The sequence below is a fragment of the Falco naumanni genome, chromosome 1 (assembly GCF_017639655.2).
Source record: "Falco naumanni isolate bFalNau1 chromosome 1, bFalNau1.pat, whole genome shotgun sequence".
Classification (NCBI taxonomy): Eukaryota; Metazoa; Chordata; class Aves; order Falconiformes; family Falconidae; genus Falco; species Falco naumanni.
Genome location: NC_054054.1, coordinates 117,993,965 through 118,019,625, shown reverse-complemented (window position 1 = coordinate 118,019,625; position 25,661 = coordinate 117,993,965). Strand labels below are relative to the sequence as shown.

The window sequence follows — 25,661 nt, the reverse complement described above, 5'->3', positions numbered from 1 at the left end:
CTTATTCAGAGCCAAAAGCATCCCGTATTTTTGGTATCCAAGTTTACGTTAAATTGAAATGTGCTTGTAGCACATAGTCGTTTCTGAGAGCTAAAATAGCCACTTGGGTCAAGCCTCTCAGCTGGAGGATGAGCACCCAGTTTCGTGTCTGGTGGATGATGGTTCTTACTCTGATGGCTGGTGTGCAGTGACATGCTCAGGGCTCTTTCTGCTGTGTGCCTGGCATGTGTGCATGTGCCATGCCATTGATGCACTCACCTTCAGTGTGCCAGATGCTTCCCAGAAATCTGCCTCCATGCACTTCTGGGCAGCTACGGGGAAGCCAGTGAGCTCCAGCCTGGTGCCCACTCCAGGTGCCTTCGAAGCTTTCCTTGCTGTACAAGGAGGCGAGGCTGTGGAGGCAGCACAGGGATGGTGTTTGCTCTGGTACAAAGTACAGCCGCTGTCCCCTGTGGCCAGAATGTGTTGTGTGGACTTAACAGGGCTCTCACTGGGTACTGGTACTGGTTCAGATGTAGACGTCGGAGAAAAAGTCAGAGGTACTGCCCATCTGCATCAGCTTGGTCAGCAGGGGCGAGGAGGGTGGGCTGGTCTTGGCTCTGCTGCTGGCTGGGCGCCTGCTGCCCACCCTTGGGTGACCGCTGTGCCTGAGGGAGATGCTGGCTGTGCTCCAGGTGCTCAGTGCATCATTGCAGGGAGCCCGGCGCTACCCTTGGCAGGCGTGGTGTCGAATGCCCCTTGAACGATGCTTGCTTCCCCCTGCCCTTAATTTGTCAGCATTAAGGTAAAATAGTCATAAGCTGAAAGCCTGCAGTGGGGCTGGGTTCCCCTGCCGCGTGGCTTTAATGCCTGCGTCACCATAGCCTGCTAGATCACCCGTGCCTCTTGTGAGTGTTGGTGGCTCGTCCTCACTGCTTGAGGAGCTGGAGCTTTGCCGCGATCAGCCCTTTGTCTCAGGCGATGGATTGGTGCCCAGACCTGAAGCACAGTTACTGCTGGTGAGAGCCGGGCTCAGCTGGGGGGCTGCGGGCAGCGCTGCTGTGGCCCCGCACGGCCCACCGTGAGCAGCACCCATGGGGGGTGTTGCAGCAAGTCGTACGTGACCTCCCCGGCTCCAGGCAGGCTTGCTTTCTGCGGATGCGCAGTGCTGCTGGCTTCACCAGGGCTGGCCTCTTGCTGCAGTAGGAAAGCTGGTCCCTCGTGGGGAATCGCCTGCGCACGTGCTGCTGGACTGTGTATTTCAAAATACTACTTAATATTAGCAGTTTACATTAAACTTTCAACTTTGGGGGGGGGGGGGGGGACCCACCTCTTCACTTAGTGTGTTACTTGTTACCACCAAACTCTCATGATAGAGCTGGTTTTTTTATTCAAGTAGTTTTTTATAACAACTGGCAAGAAATTCCCAAATAGTTACCGGTGTAGTTTTATTAACAGCTGGAGCTGTTAATAAATTATTATTAATAAAATAATATTTCTTGGGGTACCCTGCCCTCCTCTTTGCTTGCCAGGTGCTGGTGCTGGTCCCCTTGCTAGTGTGTTGAGCTGTTCTGTTTCTTGAGATTGGTTTACAGAAAGTGGTGGATCCTGACGCGATGGGGTTGTGCTGTATTCAGAGCAGCGCAGTCTAAAGTTTAATCTAAAAAATTAGTTTTATTTATGGTGATAGAGTTTATTGACACATAAAAGGAGATCCTTAACAGCAATGAGTCACTTTGACTTTCAGCAAATGAGTGAGAACTGGTCTCTTGCTTTAGGCTTTCAGATAAACTTCTGTGGAAAGGCACAAAGCAAGCTATGCATTTGTTTTAGTATTGTCCTGCTTGCTTTTTTTAAATCAGTCTGGTAATTTGCTTTTTCTTCCAACTAACGAGCTGCTTCTAAGAGCCCCTCCATTTTTCATGGTGCCAGTGAAGCAAGAGCTCAATTAAGACTTTTAAAAAGGTCACTAATTGTTGAGGAGGCTTTATGCCTTCTGCTTTACCTGTATCAAAAGAGCAGTGCTCTGTCAGTGTGCAGTTACGCTAATTGCAGACGGAGTGTGTCTGTGTATGGTGTGTACGGGAATTTGCTGCGTGCTAAATTGCCATGAAATACCAGCTGGGTAGGATTGGCAGTTTGATTTGCGTTTTTTACAACTTCTGCTGAATGAAGACCTGACTTCTGGGATGCTTTTACATGGCGGTGGAGGGTGTCCGTTTGTCAACTTACAGGTGAATACCTCACATTTCTCTCTCGGGTGTGGGATGCGTGGGTGCTGGATTCTCTCGTGGGTTGCTTCTGGTTCTGCTTCTTCATGAGGGGCAAGAGCAGGCAGAGAGGTCTGAGACGATGTTCCTGCCAGCTGTGCTGAGGGGGCTCGGGGAGCTCTGTAGGATTCCTTTTTCCCTTTTCTGTCATCAGCTTAGGCTGTGCGTTGCTCAGACATCCAAAGTACCCTCTGCATATTAGAAACCAAGTCTCTGCATGATTTGGTTTTTTTGTTGTTTTTGTTTTAAATCTGAGTTATAGAAATATTGTGACTCTGCATTTAGATATTTTTTTTGTTTGCACTCAATATACATATGTTACAGCAGTTCTAATATCTAGAGAGGTAATTGTTAATGTTTTTTAAACAATTGGTGTCTTTGGGTTTTATCTCGTATATTTTGTGACCAGTGTTCAGTCAGATTTCTTCTGAGATGTTGTATATAGAAAATCCTTTGTTGGCCATAGCTTTTTCACAGACTGATGCTTTTTTGTCTTGGAAGAGCAGAGGACATATGCTCCAGCGTTACAGCGCAGAGCGAGCCTGCATGTCAGGATTGCTCCCCTAGGACAGAGTTGGAAAGCACATATTTGTTCTTTAATAGTTTTCTATTGGCACGGGATATACAAATCTTCAGGAAACTTGATGTTTGAAGCAGGAATTTCATATCTCTTTTGTGAGCTAGAGCTGTGTGGTGGGATTAGAGTTAGACTTGTAGATCTTTTTAGTAAATACCTGAGATGATGGCGACTGAAATGTGAAAAGAGGTGGAAGAAAAGGATCTGCCCAGACGGAGTGGTCGTCTGCTGAAGTCTGGATGGTGGAGCTGTGTTAACAGCTGTGCAGGTGAGACTGAGTTAGAGATGAGACCTGCTGCTGGGAACAGCTGGCACGTGATGAACCTCGGCAGCTTAAGAAGGCTGATTAATATTGAGGATAATGGCTGGCTTCTGTGTCAGTCGTCTTGCTATTTCCCAGTTGTCTAGCCCATTAAGAATGTAAATTCTTCTGCAGGGTTTTAGTTAGTTCCCCAGTGATGATTTTCACCTGAAGCTGGGATCTTTCAGGCATAGACAATCTGTATGCATTCGAAGGGTTGAAATCTGCTACAAAACAAAAAATCCTCAATAAATGATATTTCAGAAAAGAAAAGAAAAAGGAGGGGGAGAAAAAAGGCTTTGTCATCAGAGGGTTTTGCAAAGTAATGAGGTTTTCCAGAGCTCAGTAGGTGGCCTCTGAAGCAATCCGGTAAGGAATGGGGCCTTAGGGAAGGGAATTTGGTGTTTTCCCATTGCCATAGTGGACTGGCTCTGAGGCTGCTGTAAACTGAACACCGTGTAACCAGTGAATCCTTTCTAACAGCTGGGTTGACTGTGTTGGTTATCTGGAAGCACAGGAAAAACATGTGAACTGCTTTGCTGGTAGCAGGGGAGACTGCGCAGCATGCCTGCTAGCAGCATGGTGCTGGGGCTGCTGCTGTGAGGGCTTCAAGAGTAGTGACAAAAACCCCTCCATCGTCACCATGGATTTCTGATGTTGGTAGTTTTGAAGTGAAAATTTGTTAGTGTTTCCAGCTTCTAAACCTGTACTGTGGTTTGTCCTATGAGCAGCAGTCTGCTGCAGCCCGAGGGGGTGAGTGGATGATTTCCCACCTGTGGTTTTGCACTGACAGTGTGGAGGTACGTGCTGTAAGCTCCCCACAGCAATGTGGTCACCATGGGTCCTGCGCAGGGGCTCACGGTGGGTAAGGCTATAAAACACTTTCATTAAAATCAATTGACTGACTTCTGTGCCTGGAGATAGGAATGCAGGTGGGTCAGACCCAGGAGGGTGAAGGCATTAAAAAAATCCAAACCCTAAACCAATACTTTACCACCTGCCTGCCAGAGCATTGGCGTTTCCCTTAAAAATGGGGAAGATGCGTAAGAGTGGGGTTGTGCATGGGATACTTTTGCTGGCTGGGGACCTCCTGAAGTGTTGCGTGGTGGAGATCTTCATCCCCAAGAGGGGTTGTGGTGAAAGTGATGCGCATTTCTGTAGGGGCAGCATCTGTTGCACATCTGAGGGCAGGTTGTCTTGTTGTGAATGCCTGAAGTTGTTTGTGGACTGAGTTTTATTCCAGGGCAGGTTTCCTGTGCTGCTAAGGGGGAAGAGTGAGTGCCTCTGTGCATGCTGCAGGGTTGCCAGCTGATTTCCTTGCTGCTTTGGACGTCTTTGTAAAACGAGGTGAATTGGCTGTTACCCAGAGTTGTCGTTGAATCACAGAATGGTTTGGGTTGGAAGGGACCTTTGAAGATCGAGTCCAACCCCTGTGCCCCAAACAGGGACATCTTCCACTAGGCCAGGTTGCTCCAAGCCCCATCTAACATGACCCTGAACACTTCCAGGGATGGGGCACCCGCAGCTGCTCTGGGCAGCCTGTGCCAGTGTCGCACCACCTTTCATCGTAAGAAAACTTTCTTCCTTATGTGCAGTAGAAACCTGCCCTCCTCCAGTTTGCAACGATTGAAGGTAGAGATGGAAGATCTGAATTTTGTCATCAGGGAGTTGCATGTAATGTGGTGAGGTGCTGGGGGAGCGAGTGTGTGACAGGAGGGGCCCTGCAGCCCAGGATGGGACCGGGGGGGGTGTGGGGTGAGCGGCGGGGGTCTTGTGGGGACCCTCCCGTGGCACAGCCGTGGCCAAGCAGCCGCCTGTGCCGTGGGACAGCCTGGAGAGCTGCAGAGAGGGGTGATGGTGGCTGCTTTCCCTGTAGGTTTTAACCAGTTGAATCAAGACGTGAACTGTTAGGAAAATACTCAAGAAGGCTCTTGTGATGGTGAAAAAAAACCTATTTCGTCCTAGCAAAACCTGTTTACAGCAAAGACAGATGTTGACGTTGACTATTTTTGTGAAAAATACTCTTGACTGTTAGGTAGTGACATTGTGTTTGCTTGAATTGCCCCTTAGAGTATATTATAATTGTAGCTTTCTCTTTAAAATGCGTTTTAAAGTGTTAGGAGTGTATTAGCTGACTTTGTGCATGTGACATGTGCAACCATATTTATTTTGAAGGAAGGGATGATAGAAGCATTAACATATTTGTGAATTCTTTTACCTCCTTAAAGGCTTTCTGTTTCATAGGTAAATTTTGTAGGTCCTGTTTACCAGCTATTAATGAGAATGGCAGAAGCTATTGCTTTTTGGGTTTGTTGTTGTTTTTTTTTGGTTTTTTTGGTGGTTTTTTTTCCCCAAGTCCACAGTCAGTGCTTGGTAACTGTTGGTGGCAAAATGTGTGGCACTTGCAGTGGGCAGGAGGAATCTTGCTGGATCTGGCACTGGATGGCACGTACCTGTTGCTCTTTCCCAGTAAGTGATGGTTTCTGCTGTGGATCCACTTTGCTGGAAGAACACCATCTAGCCTTTAATCTGAAGGTGGTGATTTTGCGCTGAGAAGGGAAAGGCTGTTGCTGTTCTCTCTGCTGGAAGATCAAAGGTGTGTGGCGGAGGGGGGATGCTTTGCAGTTCCTCTCTTTGTTGTAAATGAAAGGAATGTGACACAGATATCTGAATTTCCCTTGTAAGCCATCAAGAAGTGGCAGATTTGATTCCCAGCTCTTCACAGCTCTTTTCACGGAAAACCAGCAGCAAGTATCTCAGTTCAGGACATCGGCTTTGCCTTGCTGAATAATTTGACAAACCTGTGTGCTGTCAGATGAGGCTCATTTTCTGTTGAGCTGTACTTGAGCCACCACAGCGGTAAGCAGTCAGTTTATTAATAAACTATGGAATGAGGGGGAAGAGTTGCAAGGCGACCTGACTTCCCGCTGTCCTAAAAAGAGCAGCTTTTTGCTGGCAGTTTCTGCTGTGCGCACTGGGGTGCAGCTCGGCCAGGCAGCTGAACCAGTGCTGAGCCTCCTGTGGCTGCAGTCCCTGTCCCCATCCCTCTCCTGTGGCGTTTCCTGCCCAGGTGACAGCCCAGGTGAGTCTCTGTTTCGGTGCAGCGGGGCTCCTGCGCTGTTCCCAGGGGTCGTCTTTCCCATTGATTATTTGCTGCCAAGTCCATATAGCAAAAAAGAAAGGCTCAGGGCCAGTTCTTCAGTATTTCTTTGCTGTTTCTTTTGGGGTTGCAAACCTCAACCCTGAGGTGCACTTCCCAGACTTTGATATTAAGATCACTTCCCAGTGTACTTTTATTTGTCCTCCTAAGTAGCTCTGTACCATTAAAGGAATGTCATGAAGAAGTACATTTTCACAGGCTGTTTCAGTGCTTTGGCTACCTTTTATAAAAAAATACTGTGTGTGTGTGCAGTGACACTTTTTGGAGTGACAGCCGTTGTATTTCCATGGCAGCAGGTTGTGCTTTCATTAAGCTTCGCTTCAGCTACTTTCTCTGGTTTTGTTTTGGTAATGAATTAACTTCATGTAACTTTCTGTGCTGTTGAGCATCAACTTGCTGATCTTTCTGAACGATACTTAGCAAATCATGTGTTGGGTACAAAGTGCCCTTCAAGGGACATGTGTAACTTAAATGTGGAATAAAACATTATGTTGTGTAAAAGCAACAAAAGCGTACACGTTGCACAGTTTAGTGCCTATCCTGTTCTTGACAAGTTGTATTTAGAGGGTTTAATGGGCATTATATGTGTTAGTATTCGGGAGTGTTCTCAATAAAAGAGGCGGGGAGCGTTCTCCTAACAAAACTAAGGATGATGAGGGAGAGGACCCTGGCGTGGGACTGGCAAGCAGGTCAGTGAGGGTGGTTTTCCAGAGGGGCAGTTGTTCTTTCAGTGGGTGACGTGCTCTGGGACCACAGGCGCTGAGCTCCCAGCCGGCTGCTCGTCCTGCGCAGGGTTAGGCTTGCATGGCTGCCCCTCTGCTGACCACAGCTCAGCTTTAATCATCTCGGTGGCAATTTGCATACAACCTAGAAGTGAAGACAGATCCAGCTTTAACTGAGGCCTTTGTCAGAAGATATTCCCGATGCATATTTTCTTTACTAATACGTATCAGAATAGACTTTTCAGGATACAGACCTGGTTTTTTTAATATCAATAATTTTATCTTATACCATGAATCTTAACATATAGGACACCAGAAATTAGTGTACATGTGATTTTTTTTCTTTTTTTCTGTAGCCAATATGAAAGCTAAAGCTGTGATGTTGTAAAAAAAGTCTGCTTTACGCTTTTAATTGCTGGTGAAATTGCTGTATTCTATCTTTCTGATTGAATAAATTTGGGCAAAATAAGAAATGGAAACAATCAGACTAATCAGATATGAGGAAGTAAAAATAACCAAAAAAACCCCAACAAAATCAAGAACAACTCAAAGGAGAGTCTTATCTAATGAGCTTCAGAAAGAGTGTTAGAACTGGCTTATTTGAATCCAGTGTATTTTCAATTTTAGACATGTTTTATACTTTAGGGGAAAGTTACCTGCTTTAACAAGACTGGTTTTGCTGAATTTGCTAAACTGACTGTATTAAATTTTGGGACTGTGTTTAAAAACAGAATAACATGGTTTTTCGAAACAGAATTTATTTTGGAAAAAAGCATGGGTTGGGTTGGTTTATTGTTTGTTTGTTTGGGTTTTTTTACATAACATAGATTATACAGTGCTGTCTGCTATAGCCTGGGAAAAAGAACAGATAAAAAAACAGATAAACTGAGAAGTTTCAAGGTGCTTTGTACATTTGCGTATGGGAATGTGTAGAACACTTGAATCATTGTATTCCTCTGTGAGATAAAATGTACTATTTATTGTAATTTGTATATGTGGCTGTATTGGGATCTTTTGGTTAAATAGCTTCTTTCACTTAATGTTCAGAATTGTCAGCAGTAACTAGAAGTACGTATTTTGGAGGGAAACAACATTTTGCAGTATAACATGGCTTATTTATAGTTGTGACAGGGACCAAAGCTGGCAGACAGCTAGAGGTGAAGCATGAAAAAAATTTGCTGGACCATCTCATGGTGAGAGGACCACTTGAAAGATAGAAACAGTTCATTGTAGAAATGTCTTGGGGTTTCTTTAGCAGCACAATAACCTGGTGTGATTCTTACCACCTTTTGTCCATAAATTAGGAATTTGAATTATTTGCTGTAATTTATAGCTGTTTGTTCAGACTCTGTTTCCTCATCCTCGAGCCTTGGAAGAAGAAAGTTTCAGTAGAGGAAGGGATGGCCAGAAGCGGCTGTGACTTGCACAAGTAAATTTCACTTCTTATGGGCACTGCCCACTTCTCCTGAGTGTGTAATGAAAGATGAAAATCAGAGTGGATCTGCATCTCCAGACAGTCCCCTGCCCCTCCCAGGAGTACAAAACCCTGATTATACTAGGAAGAGTGGCAGTTTGATCCTGCCTGGTGTCATTTAGAGATGTGGGACTTTTAGGTAAATAAAGATTCAAAACGGTGTGTGGCCATGGCTTGCACCCCCTTGGGCTGGATTTATAAAATGCCTAGAAAGTGTGTCTCTGTGGGAGAGGGAAGCCATGGGGTGTATTCGGAAGTTACCAGCTGGAGAGAGCTGTGACTAGTGGGCTGAGTGCTCCAGAACCGTTGTTTCTCGGGGGATGCTGACCTCTTGCATCTCCTAAGCAACTGAGCAGCAATGCCAGTGTGTCCCTTGCAATATCTCCTGCATGGCGTGGTCACAAGGGTCTTGAGGGCCAAAGTGATGTCCTGCCCATTCCAAGACAGTCTGGGAAATGGTAGCTACGTCAGGTTTTGATGAGATACACAGAGTGTGTTTCCATGTTCACGCTGAGCAATTCGTGCAGCAATGAGCTTTCAGGGCTGTGGGCTGTGTGTTCCCCATGTTCTCCCATGCCCAGAGCCATCCAGCATGATGGAAATGCAAAGGAAAAACAAAGTAAAAACCATTGGTCTTAAAGGGATGGTAAGGTGAAATTTCTTGCAGAGGTAGCTGGCTTGGAGGGTTTCAGCCATCTATTTTGTGTGTCTGATTTAATGCTCTGGTTCCAGAGTAAATGAAAAATAGTGGCAGTGTTGAAAGAGGCAGCGCTGCTTTTCTGACCCTTTCCTGTGCAGCTCACAGCAGGAGCAGCTGTCAGGGAGGATGGTCAGGGAAGCAGTCTGGTTTAAAATGAACCTGAGGGGGAAAAAATGTCAGGGTTGAGCATCTGGGACAAGACAGGGCTGCTGCTTCTGAGGCTCACCCAGGTGAGAAGCAACTGGAGATCTTGCTGTGCTGGATCTTTGCGATGGCAGATCTTCCTTCAGTGTGACCTTACACTGCTGAGCACAGTGCAACCCAAGCCCTAGGTTCAGGGCCTGCGAACAGTGCTGCAGGCTAAATATTAGTAGTATTAAAAAGCAGGTTTTTACAGTAATAAAAAGGTGTGGTAATGAAAAGGCAACTTGTCATCGGAGCTCCTGTGCTAGGGAAGGGATGGGTTTGTGTCCTGTAGGTGAGTACGTGCCATGGAGCAGTGCACTTTGAGCTGGGTGGTGGGAGGAGACCAGAGCTTTCGACAGAAGTTACACGTCCTGACTGTGATTCATGTGCTGGAGCCAAGCTTTTCAGAGGCTTGGGTTTGTTCTGTCTGGAAACACTGGGATTTTACTCATCTGGAACCACACAGAAAAGGAAAACCACAAAAGCATCAGCTTCCTGCTTTGCAGGTTAACGTGATGCAGCTCTTCATTTCTTTATACTCTCGTTTCCTGAACAGTGTTTGCTCTCATTAGGAGTGGCTATATTGACATCAGTAGTTATATTTTTTTGTACCCTTTTAGATCCATCCTCTCTACACTGACCGGACGCGAGCTCTTTGTTGAGGTTGCATCAGCTGGTACACCAAAGCCTGGCCGTGTAGCTTGTTGCCGTGGGTACCTTGGCTGCTGGTTCGGGTCCGTGGGTTGTGTGCAGCTACCCAGTTCTTCCTTCAGGAAGAAATTTAAAAGTTGTAATGCTTCCATCTGTATTATTTTTGCTAACAAAAATGAAGATTTCTGCCACATAGGTTAATACCCACAAAAATTACGAGAGCAGCCAGCTGTTGGCCTGTTAGAGGAGGCTTCAGCGATCTGCCAAGCTGTTGAAAGCAGCAGCACTGTGACCAGGTCCCTCGTTGCATCAAGGCTTCAGCTGAGGCATGGAGGAGGTTTGGTACCTGCTGCCTTCTGTCCTCCCTGCATGAGCAGCAGAGCGCTGGGGCTCACTCCTGGCGTTTCGGGTATTCTGGCAGTTGAACGAAAATGTCAGGCAAGGGTGCTGTCACCGTGCATCTCTCAGAAAAGGTTTTAATGCTGCTGGTCTGCAAATTGTTGGAAACACCGATCATCGGATGCTGCCCGTCATGTCCCTGCAGTGTGAAATGGGCTCCTTCCTATGCTTTTCTTGCTACAGCATGCTACCAATTCATCCTGAAGGTTTCAGAAGACAGCATAAAGCTTGAATTTTTATCAGTGCACAAGATGTTAATTCTTTTTTTCTGAAAGAAAAATGTGAACCCAAAACCTGGTGTTCTCAGTCCAGTGGTGATATGTTAGTAAGGCTTCTGAGTGCTTGTTAAAGTGTGTTATTTTGGTGCTGGGAAATGATTTGACTTACAGATGCATTTGGCTGTTTCTGCTAGGTTTCAGCACATGGAAGGGTTTGAACAAAGCCATGGAAAGTAAACAAAAGTTTAAGATTTTTTAGGGTTTTTTATTGCCCCCCTCCTTTTTTTTTTTTTATTCCTTGCAATGTGGATTTTCCTTTGTTTTCTCTCTCCGGTTCCCTGAAAAGCAAAGTAACTGCAGTGCTCGGGAAAGGACCTGTACAACAGTGGGAGAGGCGGATGGTGACAGGGCATTGGGCATGGGTGGCAGCTCCTGCCTCTTCTGATAGTCTGCACGTAGCTGAGCTGCTGGGTTGGGATTGCGTTGCTCAAACTATCTTTGTGTCCAAGGGCTGGAGAGCAGAGTATGGGTTGTTGAAGCTGAAGTCCTGTTGGCCAGGAGTGACGGGGTCTGACAGCTCCCGAGGAGACAAGAAGATGTGGTACGAGCAGGGAAGTGAAACCTGGTGACGGTTATTAAATACAGGGATACCACGGCTGGCTGAGGAGGTCCTTGAGTTTAAAGTGGTTGGAGGCTGAGAGAGTATCTGAAGAAGGATGTCACGGGGCTGGTGGGTGCTCTTTTCACTGGCACCTCCCTGGGGGCTCGGCAGAGTGCAGAGTGCTGTGCTAGGTGGACCATTGCAGCTGTTCTTATGCGCTGTGTCTTTGGGTCTAGCCCTTACCTCTTGAATCAAACCAATTTTTTTCTGAAATCCCAAATTGGAGAACTACAAAACTAGATCGTTGCCTATCTACAGATTCTGCTTTTGAAGTTTAGCATGAAATTGCTTTGGATTTAGTGTCTAAAAGTTCTCTGAAGGAGTTAAAAATAAATGAATGAATAAATATTAAAAAAACCCTGAAAGTACTTTCAAAGACAACTAAAAGCTTTGTATGTTCTGTAGACCTGTGTTTTCATTTCTTGCTTAGCAGTCATACATACTCCCATTATAATTCAGCAGAACTAAGCAAAAATGCTTTTTGGGACCATGTGTTCCTAGGCGTTTCAAGATCCAGACCAAAATCTTTCCCAATGTAATAATGCAGATAAATATATTTTAAAGAACTTCACAGCTGAGATCACGCTTTGAGAAAGGCTCAGCTCCTCTGTAAGTCCGTATAAGCGATGATTAGATGTTCAAAAGAACAAGACACGTGGGAGCTCGCAAATGAAAGAAACCAGCTTATGTGAAGCAGATCCTAACTTGAAATTTGGCTTGTGTATTTTTAGCTATGCATAAGTACCAGCTGATAGTATTTGGAAAAAACAAGCATATATTGCGAAGTTTTGGATCCAGCCATGGAGATCTGCTGCCCTTGTGTTGCAAAGCACCGCTGGTTCCACAAGAAAAAAACAAGTGGAGAAGCAGCCCAGTGCTGGGATGAAAGCCTGCCCGGTGGAGTCTGGAGCACATTAAATCCTTGCTCCAGTGGGAGTCTCTTCACCGTGGCACAAGTAATTTCCAAAGTTTTACTTGTGCATATTAGTGCAATTTAAATGTTTTCACATAGACACACGTGCTTTCTCTGCTTTACCTTTCTGGTTATTGAACCAGTTGGTGACAGATAACACATACTGGTAACTGTTCTTTTTCCCCTGACTCTGAAGGGTCCCTGAGATGTTCCTCTCAGCCTTCCCCTCCCCAGTATGACTGGCTGTATCTTCAAAACAACTTAATCCATTTTCATAAATATGCCCTATGTGTGTATGCTGCATGTGGATTAGCAAAGCGAGGAGACAGTGCAGCAGTGGCAGCATCCTTAGGGGGTCCTGAGGCTGAGGTCTGGCTGGGCGTGCAGGGCTGTTGTTGCTGCCTGCCTTGCTGGGTTGTCTTGTGCTGCTGAGCTGCATTTTGGGCTACCTGGATCTCTGCTCAAGGAGAAGGCTGTGTCCTGTCCCGCCTGCTTGCCTGCAGTACGATCCCAGTTCCCATCGGAGCAGAGGGGTCTGTCTTTGTCCCCTGGTAGCGCTTTGGTACCCGCACACCGCACAGAGGTGGCCAAGGGCTGGTTTTAAGGGGAGATGTGAATGTGAGCGTTGCACCAGGAGCAGTGTCTTTTGGGGTCAGTGTTCCCTGGCTGACCCTATGCCAGAACCACTTGTAAAAAAGCAGCGTCAGGCAGCGTCCTCCACGTAGATGACGTGAGGATCAAAAAATACCTGCTTGGTTTAACAGGCTTAATGGGGAGAGACAAAAGTGAAGTCTCCTGCACTGCAGGGATGTGGAGCAAAACACTCTGTGGTGGGGGAGAGCAGCAGCAGACCAGGGAGGGAGCTGGGGAGGGGGAAGACGGAGACACTGGAGTCCCTTTCACAGCTTGCTTCTTCCTGAAAGGTAGCAAATGACAACTGGATGAGCAGAGGGCTGGAAACCTCCTGTGTGATGGCCCCTGGGAGAAAAGCAAGAGGCAAGAGGGGGCGACATGCAGGAGGAGGAGTCAGACACATCCCTCATTTCTGTTGGCATCTTGGGGGATATGAGTCCAATTTGCTCCGCTAATCCCACCTGTGACATCAGCAAGTCACTGCCCCCTGGACCTCTTTGCTGTTAGAGAGTTCTCAGCAATTACATGTAGGAAATCCAGAGCTGCTGTGTCAGGAGGTGCCTGAAAGTCCTGGTGGCCAAGGACTTTCCTTGTCCTTCTCTACAGACATCAGCACATCGATTCCTAACTCCCAATGCTGTCTCTTGATTCTGATCTCTTTGTCTTTAGAATTAAAAAACCTGGCATACTAACACTAAACTGGACAGAATCAGTTGCTCCCCCCGAAATAATTTTGCCTTAAAATGTGAAAGTTCCCCAGTGCTCTGGTTCCTGCTCTTTTTTCCTGACCTGTGGCTGCAGGGCTCTTGGTGGCTAGGTCCGAGGTGTTTACCAGAGCTGGTGGGATGCAGGCTGTGATTGACATTGCCACTTTTCTGGCATAAGCTAGCTAGAGGGATGATGGAAACATACTTGTTGCTTTATCCAAAGAAACTAAATCCTTTCCATTGACCTTAAGCAAAGGGCTCAAGGGCAGATTTTTTTCCTTGCTTTTAGTCGAAGTGCAGGCTCCTAAAATTAAAAAGAAAAAAAATACCAACCAAACCCCTCCCCAGTTCTCTTCCCTACAGTGTATTTTATAATTCATGCTGTGCTATTTCATAATGAAAAAGTACCTGGCACGACCCTTTGCATAATTTATTATTGTTTTACATCAGGAAGGGTTCCAGGTGCTTTGCAATAAATTTCCCAGAGCAGCGTCACCGTTTCCTTCTGACAGCTGCTCGGGTGCCGTCTCGGCAGGACCATGCCATGGGTGCCTCGAGCAGGGTAGCGTGCACATTTTGCGGTGTCTGTGCCTGGCCTGCAGCGCGGCACTGGGAGCAGCCAGCCCTGGTTCCGCAGGCGTCCGCTCTGGTGACACCTCTGGCAGGCTGCCTGGGACAACTGGACCCTCCAGGCTCCCTCCCTCATGTTTCACCAGGCTTGGCGTTTGGCGGTGACGATGAGCAGTGTGTTAAGTGATGCTCTTCAGTGAGAAGTTGCTTCTCTCTCGCCTGGGAGGGAAGCTGCCACTGACGCCAGCGCAACGTGCTCCTCTCTCGCAGAGCTGCCCCTCGCAGCCTGGCAGGGCACAGCCATGCGCCTCGCTGCGCCCCTGTGCTCCTGCAGCCCACGCACAGCGCTGGCCCGAGCACGGATTGAAGCTCTTTCACCAGAGCTGATCGGCTCCCAGGACTTGGGTAGTTTTAACTCTGGTTGTGGCAGTTCATACAAGTAATATTTCCATGCTCAGGGTAGCATCGGGGATGATAAATATTAAAGGTTAATGGTGGATTTTGGAGATTTCCGAGAGTTCGTTCTCAGGTCTTTACTGCTGGGAGTTTTCAGTGTGAGGGAACTAATCTTAATCTGATTGCATTTTCTTGCACTCAAAGTCTAACCTACTTTATCCAGGTTTCGTAGTGGAGGTATTTATAGAAGCCGTTGCAAGTGCTGTTGGATGTAGCATCAGTCACGTATTGCAAGTTGCAGAGGTGCATGCCTGCTGGCGCGGGGAGCGTCTGTGCAAATGCGAGCTGCCTCCCAGCCTTCAATCGCTGAGACGTCTTGCTAACGTTTTATTTAGTACAAATGTTTACTGTGTAAACCCTTCAAGAGTCCTGGCTGATCCGGGCTTGTGTGTTGTTGTGCTCTGGAAGTGGAAGCACACTTGAGGCTGTAGGTGAATTATGGATAAATACTCTTTTCTAATGAGGCGACTTCTAAAACAGAGCGTACTTAGCACATGCCGGCAGTGCCGAATTGTCATCTCTGATTTGAATACTGACTTGGATTATACTAAATTGAAGGTTTCACTGAAGGGCAGTAAGTGTCAGTAACAGACAGACACGCTGAAGGTACTTGTACCCTCGAAAGTGAATTTCTATAGTTACAGCTCTTAAAACTAATAACTCAGACCCCAGGCCTCTTCTTTCATTCAGACTCTCCAAATATAACTGCGCTATATGCTGAAGTTCTGCATGTTTTGTTTCAAAATGTGACTAGTTTTTTCTTGAAAAATGGTTTGTCTTGAGGGCAAGGCTGGAAACCTACTTTACTCCCAAATGAGCTGTGCTGGAGTACATCCACGAGCAAGCCTGGAAAGGAGGGAGCTGTGACTGGAAGGGTCCATGGGAAGGCAGGGCTGTGCCAGCAGCTATGGGGATCGCGAGCTGCGAGTCTGGGTGTGTTCAGGACATCACTGCAGCTGCAGGGCTGCAGCTCCGAGCGCGGGTAAACCCTCCTTTGCTGTCTCTACATCAAAGCAAGCATTTTATTAGTAGACGAGGTCTAACAATTTGGAGAGTAAAAGCTGTTGGAAGAGCAGAGAGATCTGTGTTGCTGGGTTTTTTTTCTGTCTCCGGTGGGAGTTGGCACTAGCTTTGCTTTGAGGTACCCTGGAAGAGATCAGACCTGATAGTTTTCTCTTAAGAAGATAAGCTTAAACATTCAAATCCCTTTCCAAATGGAAGCAAATCACCCAACCCATTGGGCCCCTGACATCCCTTCCTCCCCACTTGTATTGTCTTTTTGTTGATGTGTTTTGATTTTACAAGGGAGAGGTAAAAGGGTTGCACAGATCATTGCAAATCCTTTGGTCATCCTTCCTGCTGTTTGCTGCCACAATTCATTTTCCTGTGTTTGTATTTCGTCTTTCTTTTTTTTTTTCTGGTTATACTAGAGTAAGGAAATGGAGTGCAGGCTGGGTTCCTGGCGTATTGCTGTTCCACAAACAGCAGAGAGACTTCAGCTTCTGGCCAGAGAGAATGTTCACCTTTGCAGTATGGCAGAGGCGTGCTCACACTGTGACAAGAGGTTGATGTTGCAGATTTGAACCGAGTGGAAAGCATTTTGGCAGGGATCACTTTGTATGCCTGCAAGACAGAAACCATGAAAAAAATCCCTTGAACTACTGCTATTTTGAAAATCTTACTGCTTGGAAAGTGAGCATTTTCTTATGTGTAACCTGAACATCGTTAGCAGTGTTGTTGAGATGTGGAAATTATAGGAAGAAATTAGGACTGCTTTCTCCAACAGGTGGTGACTCAGAGGCTTGAAGAAAACATAGATGTCCTAGGTGAAGTAAAAATAGTAATACAGAATATAACTCTGGAGGAATACTTTTGGACTGCATGTTATCTGTTAGATTATTTCTTCATGTGTGAACACTGGTTGGCTGTGGTTGTGGTAAAGTGGCCTCAAAAAGAGTGATGGGAGCGTGGCTGCAGAGCCAAGTGCTTGGATTAATCCTTGAGATGGATAGCAGCACATAAGTAATTATGTACTTAACCTAGCATCCATTCACCAGTGCAGCTAGGAACAAATGCGTGCTGTGAGCCTGAATTATTCTCCTGTGGCCATTGTGTAGGTGGGTGTCCAATGTGAGCTTGGCAAGGCTTCCCAGCCACTTTTTGCTGTGTCCGTTTTGGCTGTGATCTGTGAAATGCCAAGGGATGTGCATTTGTGGAACAGCAGGGCCACACGGGATCACGTCTTCCCTTACCTCAGTTCCATGCAGCAGCCTGTTGCTAAAACAACATCCTTTTAAAAATAGATTTGAGAATGAGAAAAACATCATTTTAAGGCTGCAGTGATTTGAAATAAGGTTTGCTGTCCTTATGGATAGAAGAATAACTTATTTACAACCGGAAGGCTATTTCAGCTGTCTTACTCTTCTCTGAGAGTAGCATAACTTGGGATACAATCCTATTTAGATTCCCTCAGAACATAAGGAAATGCTTCCCTTACCACTTCAGCTCAGCCAAAGCCAAGGCCATCCTGCGTTCTTAGCCCAGTCCTTACCCCAACCAGTTGTACCCAGGCTGGGTGTCCTTGCTTTCCCTCTTCTCCACCAGTATTTGTGGCGAAAGGCCCAGTATCGCTGACTGGGACCTTATGGAAATCTGCTGGTGAATTGTCACCAAAAAATGGTGATGTGTTGTTTATTTTAGGTGGGTGATGTGAAGCTTTATGTAATTGGTTTCACGCTGTTGGGGTTTGTACAAGTTTCTTGTGTGGCATTTTTGTGTAACGAGTTAGGGGATTTTTAGAAAATGCAGAGCGTATGCAGGTATTTCCAGACTATTGTATTGCAGCAGGGTCAAAACTGGAAGGATGTACCCCGTAATTTAAAAGTGAAAGGTATGATAGAGGAAGTCGGTGGCCCCCTCCGTGGGGATCACAGAAATGGGGATGACAGAAATGGGGAGCCGTGGGAGTTGTGCTGCAGTACCACGTGCTGTAGGTCAGGTCATGCCAGCAGCAGCACTCGTGTCCTGCAGCGAGGCCTCGAGGCAGAACAGAATGCAAATAGGGGTGTTTGCTGGCCACAAGCTTTCCACGGCTTCCAGACTGAGGGCATCCTTAATTCTGAGGTCTGTTGGGTTTGTTTGTCCAGCTGGTTTTAGATGATGTTACCAGGATGATCTTAAAGGTCCTTTCCAACTGAAGTGATTGTATGATCCTAGTATCCTTGTAATATTTCGTGCCCTGAAACTGCTGTAAAGTGCTTTGACCTATGACTAGTTTTTTTCTCTTTTGGTTTTTTTGGTCTTGGAGTTGCCCAGAACACTTCTTTGTGCAGGGTAGATGTGCAGGGTAGAGGAATGCTGCAGAGCAGGATGGTGCCTCCTGGCTTTGCCCAGGAGAGCTGCGAGGTGGTTGGGGATATGACACCTGCTTTAGGGTGCAGGTGAAGGAGGAATCCAGGTATCATACCAGCTTCAGGTGGCAGGTGCCTCCTGAGATGAGCAGCAGGGAGCCGGGGCGGGTTCAGTCACAGGCTCCTGGGAAGGGGGTGTGGAAGAGGCCCTGGTCTCAGTGTTTTGGTGGGGAGGAGCAGAGGTTTCCTGTGGCTGGACAGGAACAAGACAGGGTCTTCTGCAACGTAGTAGCAGGGCTAGGAAGGGACATCTTCCTTCATAGTCCCTGATCCTGCTGTTAATCGAGCAGATCATAACTTCAATGAAAAATGCATTGCCAGTGGCTGGAGTGGTGACCAGAACCCCTCCCACCCTACTATTTATTTATGTTCTTTTTTCCCTATGCTTTCTCAGTTGGCTGCAGAGCAAAGCTTTCTCTCACCTGGTCACCCCTCTGACGGGCTGAATTTTGCTCTGTGCTTGGCGACCCACTTGGCAGAAGGACCGCACAGCAGACCTTCGTCCTTGCTCAAGCCCGGTTATCTCCGTTTGCTGTTAGCTGAGGGTCGGCAGTCCCACCAGCCCTCCTGGGGTTGAGGTGTTACATAAACGACATGGCACGGTGCCCTTCCCCTCTCAGCACCACCCACCTGGGTCTGGGGGCATGCCCAGGCTGTGCCGAGCAGATGGGTACCCTTTGCCACCGTGGCTGGAGTAGAGCCTGCCAGCATGGATGTGTTTAAAGGAGAGGTGGTGTGCGGAGGATGCTCGGGGCACTGGTGCGGAGGTGCCCTGTGGCTGCTGGTAGCCCTGGCAGCCAGCGCTGTACCCCAGCGGGCACAGGAGGTGCTTCGTGCACCTCGCCTTGGCAGCTGAGCTGGAACGAGAGGGGGGGAAGACCTCAGGCTAGACCTGACTCCACTTCTCCATCCCTGTGTCCCTAACAGAAGCTATGATTTGCTAACGTTGTTGTGAAATGCATTTTCCTTTTCTTACAATATGTATTTTTTTTCTGTTTGTTTCCAGATGCTCTTAATACTCTGTTGCTGACAAAAAGTTTACTTTATGTTCGTTGTCTCCCAGGTAAACGCAAAGCGCTGAAGTTAAATTTTGCAAATCCACCTTTCAAGTCCACAGCAAGATTTACTCTAAACACTTCTGGAGTTCCTTTCCAAAATCCACACATGTGAGTATAAATCCAAAGGCACTAGTGGAAGAACTTTGAAATTATTTAGCTAACACGCAGTGTTATTTTAAATGTAGTTTGATTACTTCAGTTATTTGTAGGTTGTTCAAATCTGTCAGTTTGAGTCGCTGTAGATGATTATATTTATACCCCTCCCAGCCCCAGAATTAAAAAAAAAAAAAAAAAGACTTTGAGATCTTCCTTTTTTATGTCGATCTACTGCCTTTCAGAATTGATGAAATTGAGATAAATTGTAGCTGATAATGCAAGATATGCCTATAATTAATTTCCAGACCTATTAACTGTCATTTTCCTGTCTCTTTATTCAGTGCTTATTATTTTTTGTTAGAGAGAAGTTCTTCTTTCTGTGTTAACTTGTGAAAGACGTAACTGTGATAGATTATTTTTTTTTCAGCACTAAAATAAACAAAGGTTTGAGGATTATCTACCAACATGGAGATGCCAGGGAGTTACGCAGTGGTTAGCTCACTGAGTTTTCTAGACACTAGCTACAGGATATCCCTATCCAAAGTTTGAATGCAAGTGTGGCACAGAGCTGTTCCTGACACTGGTAAATAGCAGTAGTACATCGTTACAGAAAACATTAGCTTTGTATCCTCAGATCCACCAATCTAGATGGATGGGCGATGCACCCATAGCTGGTACGTGTGGCAGAATGCAGCTAGCATGCAGCGATGCCCCGAAGTTTTCCGCAGTTCCCCACCAGGACTAAAAAGTTTTGTCAGTGGCGAGTCTCAGAAATTGCACCTGCAGCTTCCCCGGCTGCATGGGTGCTTGGGTGACCCTGGGTGTAGGCTGCTTCTGCTTGGCTCTGCATGTTGCTGCCTCTCTTCTTGAGCTCGATGCCTTCTGCTTTCCCAGGATATACCCTCTGGGGTCTGTTCCTGTTTCTGGTAGCTTCTTTATGCTGGGGATTTTCAAGCAAGCCTTTATCAAGTTAGAAACATGTTTCTGATGAGTTATCAATGGTAATTACAACCTCTGTTAGATGGTTCTTCTTACCATCCCAAGTGACCTTTCCAGCAATCCTCCCCTCTCCTTCTCTCTCTTTACCTCTCTGAAATAGAGTATTCTTACAGGTTGTAGAGCTAGCATTTATATATTCACTTTTTCTGTCTCATCACATCATTCAGCCCTTGTAGTAATTTTCTGTAGAACCCCATTTGGGGCTCTTTCCTCTCTCAAACCTCCCTAGTCCGTTAAATAAAGGAGTTAATGTCATCTAGCAAGTTCCCACCGTTCAGCCATGTATAGGGAGTTGGCTTTTCTGTGTTTATCTGCATGGATTTCTGTGTCAGATCCACTGGAGTTCACAGTGGCTTCTGTCTAGCGCAGAAGAGCTTTCATCATTGTTAGTCGGTGACATCTTAAGTTTCATGTTTGTGCAAGTGACTGTCAACATTGTCCATTGAGAAGGCACTGCTCTGTCTCCGTGGGAATTGCGGTTGTTGGCAGGGGCTTGATCCTGGTCTGGTTAATGGTGCAGCTGGTTCCGAGGGCTTGAAAGTGTTTTGGGTTGGCTATGACAGCCATTCAGGTGTCAGCAATGATGGTGATGTGTCTGCGCTAAAGCTTTCTTGGGAGGCTACAAGCTGTAATAACAGTTTCTGTTTGGAAGAGGTGGATGCTGTTGGTTGGATTGCTTTCTCTGTGTTGAGGCTGACTAAGCTTGGATACAGCTAATTCATCCTCATGTCCTTTGTGTTGTCCGTAGTGGATGCTGTTCCTCAAAAGCAATGTTCACATCTCCTGGTTGCACGCTTCTCTCAAGTTTGTCTTGCAGCTGGTGCATCACAATGGTGTATCTGCATCTCCCGCCTGCTTCCCAGAGAGGCTGGAATGGTTTTTACTCTGTTGTCTAGAAACTGTTCTATACTTCAGATTTGAATTGGATATTCCAGACCTCCTGGTCCAGATGCATTCCCAATGCAAAATGTGTTTCTGTTCACTAAGTCGCTTCTCTTCCCCAGCCTGATGGAGCGGAGTGGCCTTGGCACCCTCCCCAGATGAGTGCTGGCTCGACACTGCTGGGGATTTCCCTGTGCAGACCCTGTTGGTCCAGATGGGTGGATCTGAAGATACAGAGAGGTCAATTTCTCACATGAAATTTCGGTTTCTGTGACTTGGATCCATCGATCCGGAGGTGCCCCATTGCTCCTGCTTCCAGAAGGGCAGAGGGTCCTGCCATCAAATGCGTGTTGCCTGCGCCAAGCTCTGGCTGGGGCACAAGAGGAGGCAGCCAGCGGTGACCAGCAGCTGCCATGAGATGTAAATTGCCTATTAGCTGTATTTTGCTTGATTAACAGGTTTTGGTCGGGGAACTGATCAGGCTGGATTGGTGGATGCTCAGGTAAGAGTGTGGTTTCTTACTACGTAGACAGAAAGCAAAGGAGCAAATGGGGCTTCTCATGCCCATGCGTGTGTTAGGAGGGAGGAGAGCTCTGTGTAAACTGCATCACTGGAGCAAAGACACTGCTGCCGCGCAGGGAAGGCACATTGTGCCAGAGGTGGCCTTGGAAATTTCAGGTTATCGGGTGTAGCTGTGCTCCTCCTCAGTGCTGAGGATCCCTACCCTGGTAAAATGGGTACAAACCCTGCATACCCTGTCAAGGTGTGAGTTTGGCTTTCGTTTTGGGTTTGTTTCTTGGTCCGAGAGATCTCAGGAGTGCTGGAAAGGAATTTGGGGAGTGTGGAGGAAACCATTTTGGAATCACTGTAAGCCGGGGTGGAGTTTAGCTCCAGTGAACAGGGATGGTGTGCACAGGGGCTGGAGGGGACTTGGTGTGGTTTCCACAGGGAGGTTTCCCAGGTGATCCGTGTGCTATCTGACTCCATTCGTTCCTGCTATTCCTTGGTTTTCATGCCATGTTATCTAGAGGAACGATTTAAAAGACTGTGGAATCTCAGTTGCAAAATTTGGTGTTACTAAGACTCTGACCAGTGCTTCCCAGTTGCCTTGCCTCCCATGGCACAGAATACTCTCTGTTAGTCGGGTGAGCATTGTGCTGACTGTACTCCTGCTCAGAGGCTGTTCCCAGACCTTCACTGCTCTCACAGGTAGAGGCTTCTTGTTGCTGTATAGGCTGTGCCCTGGAGTACTATTTCCAGGGGCAGAGAGCATAAATTAAACACTATTGAATACAGAAAGTTTGGACATGGGTTCCCAGATTTTTTTCCTGCCCCTCCTTGTCTTTTCTTTCCTGTCTGTGGTGGTTTTGAGGCATGTCTTATAGTTGGGGTCTCAGATTAGAGCTGCGTCCCTCCGGGATGTGTGGGTGTGCTGCCACGGGCGCTCAGGAGCACAGGAGGTGGGTGTCAGGGCAGGATACAGACCAACACGTAGGAATGCGAGATCACGTGGAGGAGCTGGTGAGTGGTTGGGACCTCTGAGCTTTGCTGTGCCACCTCTGTGATGGCCTTGGAGCTGACAGCTCCAAGAATTGCAGTGGCCAAGTGGCAGCAGGTGGCATGGCCCTGCTGCTCCTGTCCTGTCCCTGCCCAGCGGCACCCTGCCCAGGACGGTTCCCTCCTTAACCCTTCCCAGGGCATCCACCACCAGCTGTGTTGGGACATCTTGAAGGGCGTTGCCTTTGTCACAGTCGACCGAGAAACTAAGCGAGGAGGAAACTAGCAGAGCAGAGGTTACAGCTTCTCGGGTTGGAGTGCCAGTGGCAAACCCCCTTACATCTCCAGTGCTGCTAGGGTTTTGCCCTAAATATTTTCTGAATTAGAACATGTGTTAAAATCAGGGGGCTTTAAATTGACCTTTAAATAGGAGGCTGACGCAGGGTGGCTTTGAATGAAATTAGAAACTAGAAGTACTTTTCTAGTTGCTAGAATTTGGGCTGTGGCTCCCTGAAATCTCCCCTCCTGGTGATGCCGAGGGCTGAGACATCCCTTATTGCAACTAAAAGACACCGTGAATGTCTTTCCTGTGCTGATGCTGTGGGTCAGGTGGGCAGAGCCCCGGGATGACGTGTTGAGCAGCAGGCAGTGAGGCAGGGGGTTGGAAGGAAGGTCCCTGCTGCTCTGTGACTGCTCGTGACTGATGGAGCTCCGGAGGATGTGTGTTTCGTTTGATTCATCCGTGACTGCTGCTACCAAATCTACTTTAAGTGCAAAGACAGGTTTTGTCTAGGTACAGCATGCTACCCAGCTTGTCTGCAGGGTACCTAGCACAGCGATACACATTATTTTACTACAGGGAAAAGGCAGAACAGAGCCTGAATTACAGAGAGTAGTTCAAGATTAAAACTATTACTTGGAAAGGATGAAGTCTAGAGAAGATGTGTTTTACTGAAAGCTGCTGCCCCAGTCCAGGGAAGTGTATGGTCCTGCTTGCACCCGGTGAAGTCAGCAAGGCGCTCTGCAGGCCAGGTAACAGTTGAGGCTATGGAGAACTGTCAGTTGAGACCACAATTCTCTTCAGTTCAGGCTGTATTTCTGACTTAGAGCAGATTTACAAATGCTAGCTTTGTTTTCCCTGCAGCAAGCACTGTAGAGGCTGGAGGACACAAGCCATGGTTAGGGTGAGCTCTTAAAACTTCCGACCCATTGTTTTTCAATTGCTATTTCCAACCTCCTGAAAAGCATCCCACCTTTCTCCTCATCTGTTCTGTGCCCCAGTAGGATTTAGGTCACAAACAAAATTAGATTACTCGGTTATCTGTGTGTAAGCTCTACAGAGCTACTTGCAGCTGGTGGCCTTTGCTGAAAGGAGATTCAAATAACACTGAGTCAGGAATGATGCGGTGAGATGTGACTACATAGCTGTGCATGGCAGATTTGCCTGGCAGTTGTCTGTGTTGTCCTGGCCATAGCTGGCATTCGTTAGACCAAGTTGCTCACTTGGCTGTAGGTGAGTTTTCGGTTTTCTGGAAAATGTGCTCTTCTGGTGCAGTGATGCCTTGATCTTGACTTCAGACTACAGAATTTAGATCTACCTGCTAAGGAGCATGCACAAAGAATTTGTTTGGCATGTTTCACAGCATGTTGCTGCTCAAGTATCCTGTCTGCTGTCTGGGAAGTCTCTTGACTGTCAGAGGTGCCATCTCCCTAGAACCTGAACACCAGAGCATTGCAGTCTTATCTGGAAAGGTGACAAAATGAAATGACCTCTTCTAATGCTGACAGTTCCAACTTCTGAACTGTCTGGTGGCCTGTTGAGCTGCGTAGCCTCCCTGGAGCACGTGGGTTTCTTCATGGATTCATTGTGCCTTAAGCTTCCAGAGGTGCCTTGTGTGGACCACCTTCTCCTTGTGACACCTGGGAGAGTCACATGCTGTCTGGATAGATGCCCCAAGAGTCTGTTGGCAGATGTTTGTTTAACAGACCTTCAGGGCTGGATTCTTCAAAAAGAAACGGAGGCCCAGTTGCACGCCAAACTCTGCTGCTTCCTTTTTTTCTGTATAGTTCAGTGTCATTGTTCCTGGAAAGGATTTTTCTGGCTGTCCCAAGTCTCTCTAAAGTGTGTACTTCTCTTTTAATCCACTCTTAACGCTTTTCAAAACCTTTCTGGCACGTGGTGTCAGGCTCTCTTGCTGCATAGCTTAAAGCTGGCTGAGTTCGTTAGGAGACAGCCTGTGAGTGTTACTACCATTTGTCTAAAAAATATTAAAAAACAAAGTTGGAATATCCTAAATTGGCATGTTCACAATTACTTGTGTGATTTTTCCTGTAAATATTTCTCTTGTCTGTTCCCCGTTTCTATCACAGTCATTTCACATCTTTATTGTCGCTGATTTCTGATACCTTTCTGCTGCATGATGCCTTCCCATCACAGGCTGTGACGCCTGGAAGCGTTAGAGAGATGTTTCAGTGTAAAAGGTACCAGTTAAGAATTTGATTTTTTTTTTTCTGTGACTGTTCTGCAACATTTCCCAAAAGTTACAGTATCTGAATGTAATCACTGGGAAACTTACCTATATATTTAAGTAAGCACAAGTGAAATAGTTACCTCCAAGGCCTCAAGAACTACATTTAAATGTTTGAGTGAGCCTGTCGCAAACAGGCTTTCACTTTTCATACAAACGTCCCTGCTATTTAAGTGCTAGAGCAGTGTTTCTTACACAGTTTTTTTCAGGAACTTTCTTGATGAATTGATGAGTTTTGTCATGTATTTAACTTCTCTGTTTCTTTCAGAAGTTTACAAGTTTGTTTGGCCAGTGATCTCTGTGGGCTAGATGAGAAAGGGGTGATATGGTTTGTAAAACACCCATGCTCAGTATCTCCAACTTTGAGTAGGGCACCTCTTCCAAGAAGGTGCTGTCTAAGTTAATGTGAGATTTTGACTGAACATGCTGCATTAGGGGGTTTTTGTTTTTTTTTTTTTTTTTTTGTTTTTTGTTTGGGTTTTTTTCCTTCCTTCTAAGATTTGGTATTTCTCTAAGGTGCTAATCCTGCTCTGTAGAGGAGCTTTTTTGTATCTGCTGCTTCCAAAATAAATTTCTCTAACAACTTCCATGTCCCATGGAGCATCAGTGCTATA

At 46.6% G+C, this 25,661-nt stretch overlaps 1 protein-coding gene across 4 annotated transcripts in view; it reads left to right on the top strand.

Moving 5' to 3' along the window:
* Window positions 1-25,661, top strand: part of MAP2K4 (mitogen-activated protein kinase kinase 4) — a 90,069-nt gene that overhangs the window by 14,395 nt on the left and 50,013 nt on the right. For 3 of the 4 annotated variants that reach the window (XM_040580681.1, XM_040580698.1, XM_040580691.1), the window contains exon 2: window positions 19,051-19,153. In XM_040580681.1, the coding sequence (XP_040436615.1) occupies window positions 19,051-19,153 (103 nt within the window). Of the gene's footprint in view, window positions 1-19,050; window positions 19,154-21,480; window positions 21,525-25,661 lie in introns of those variants that run through there. The other variant, XM_040580707.1, reaches the window with a different exon arrangement.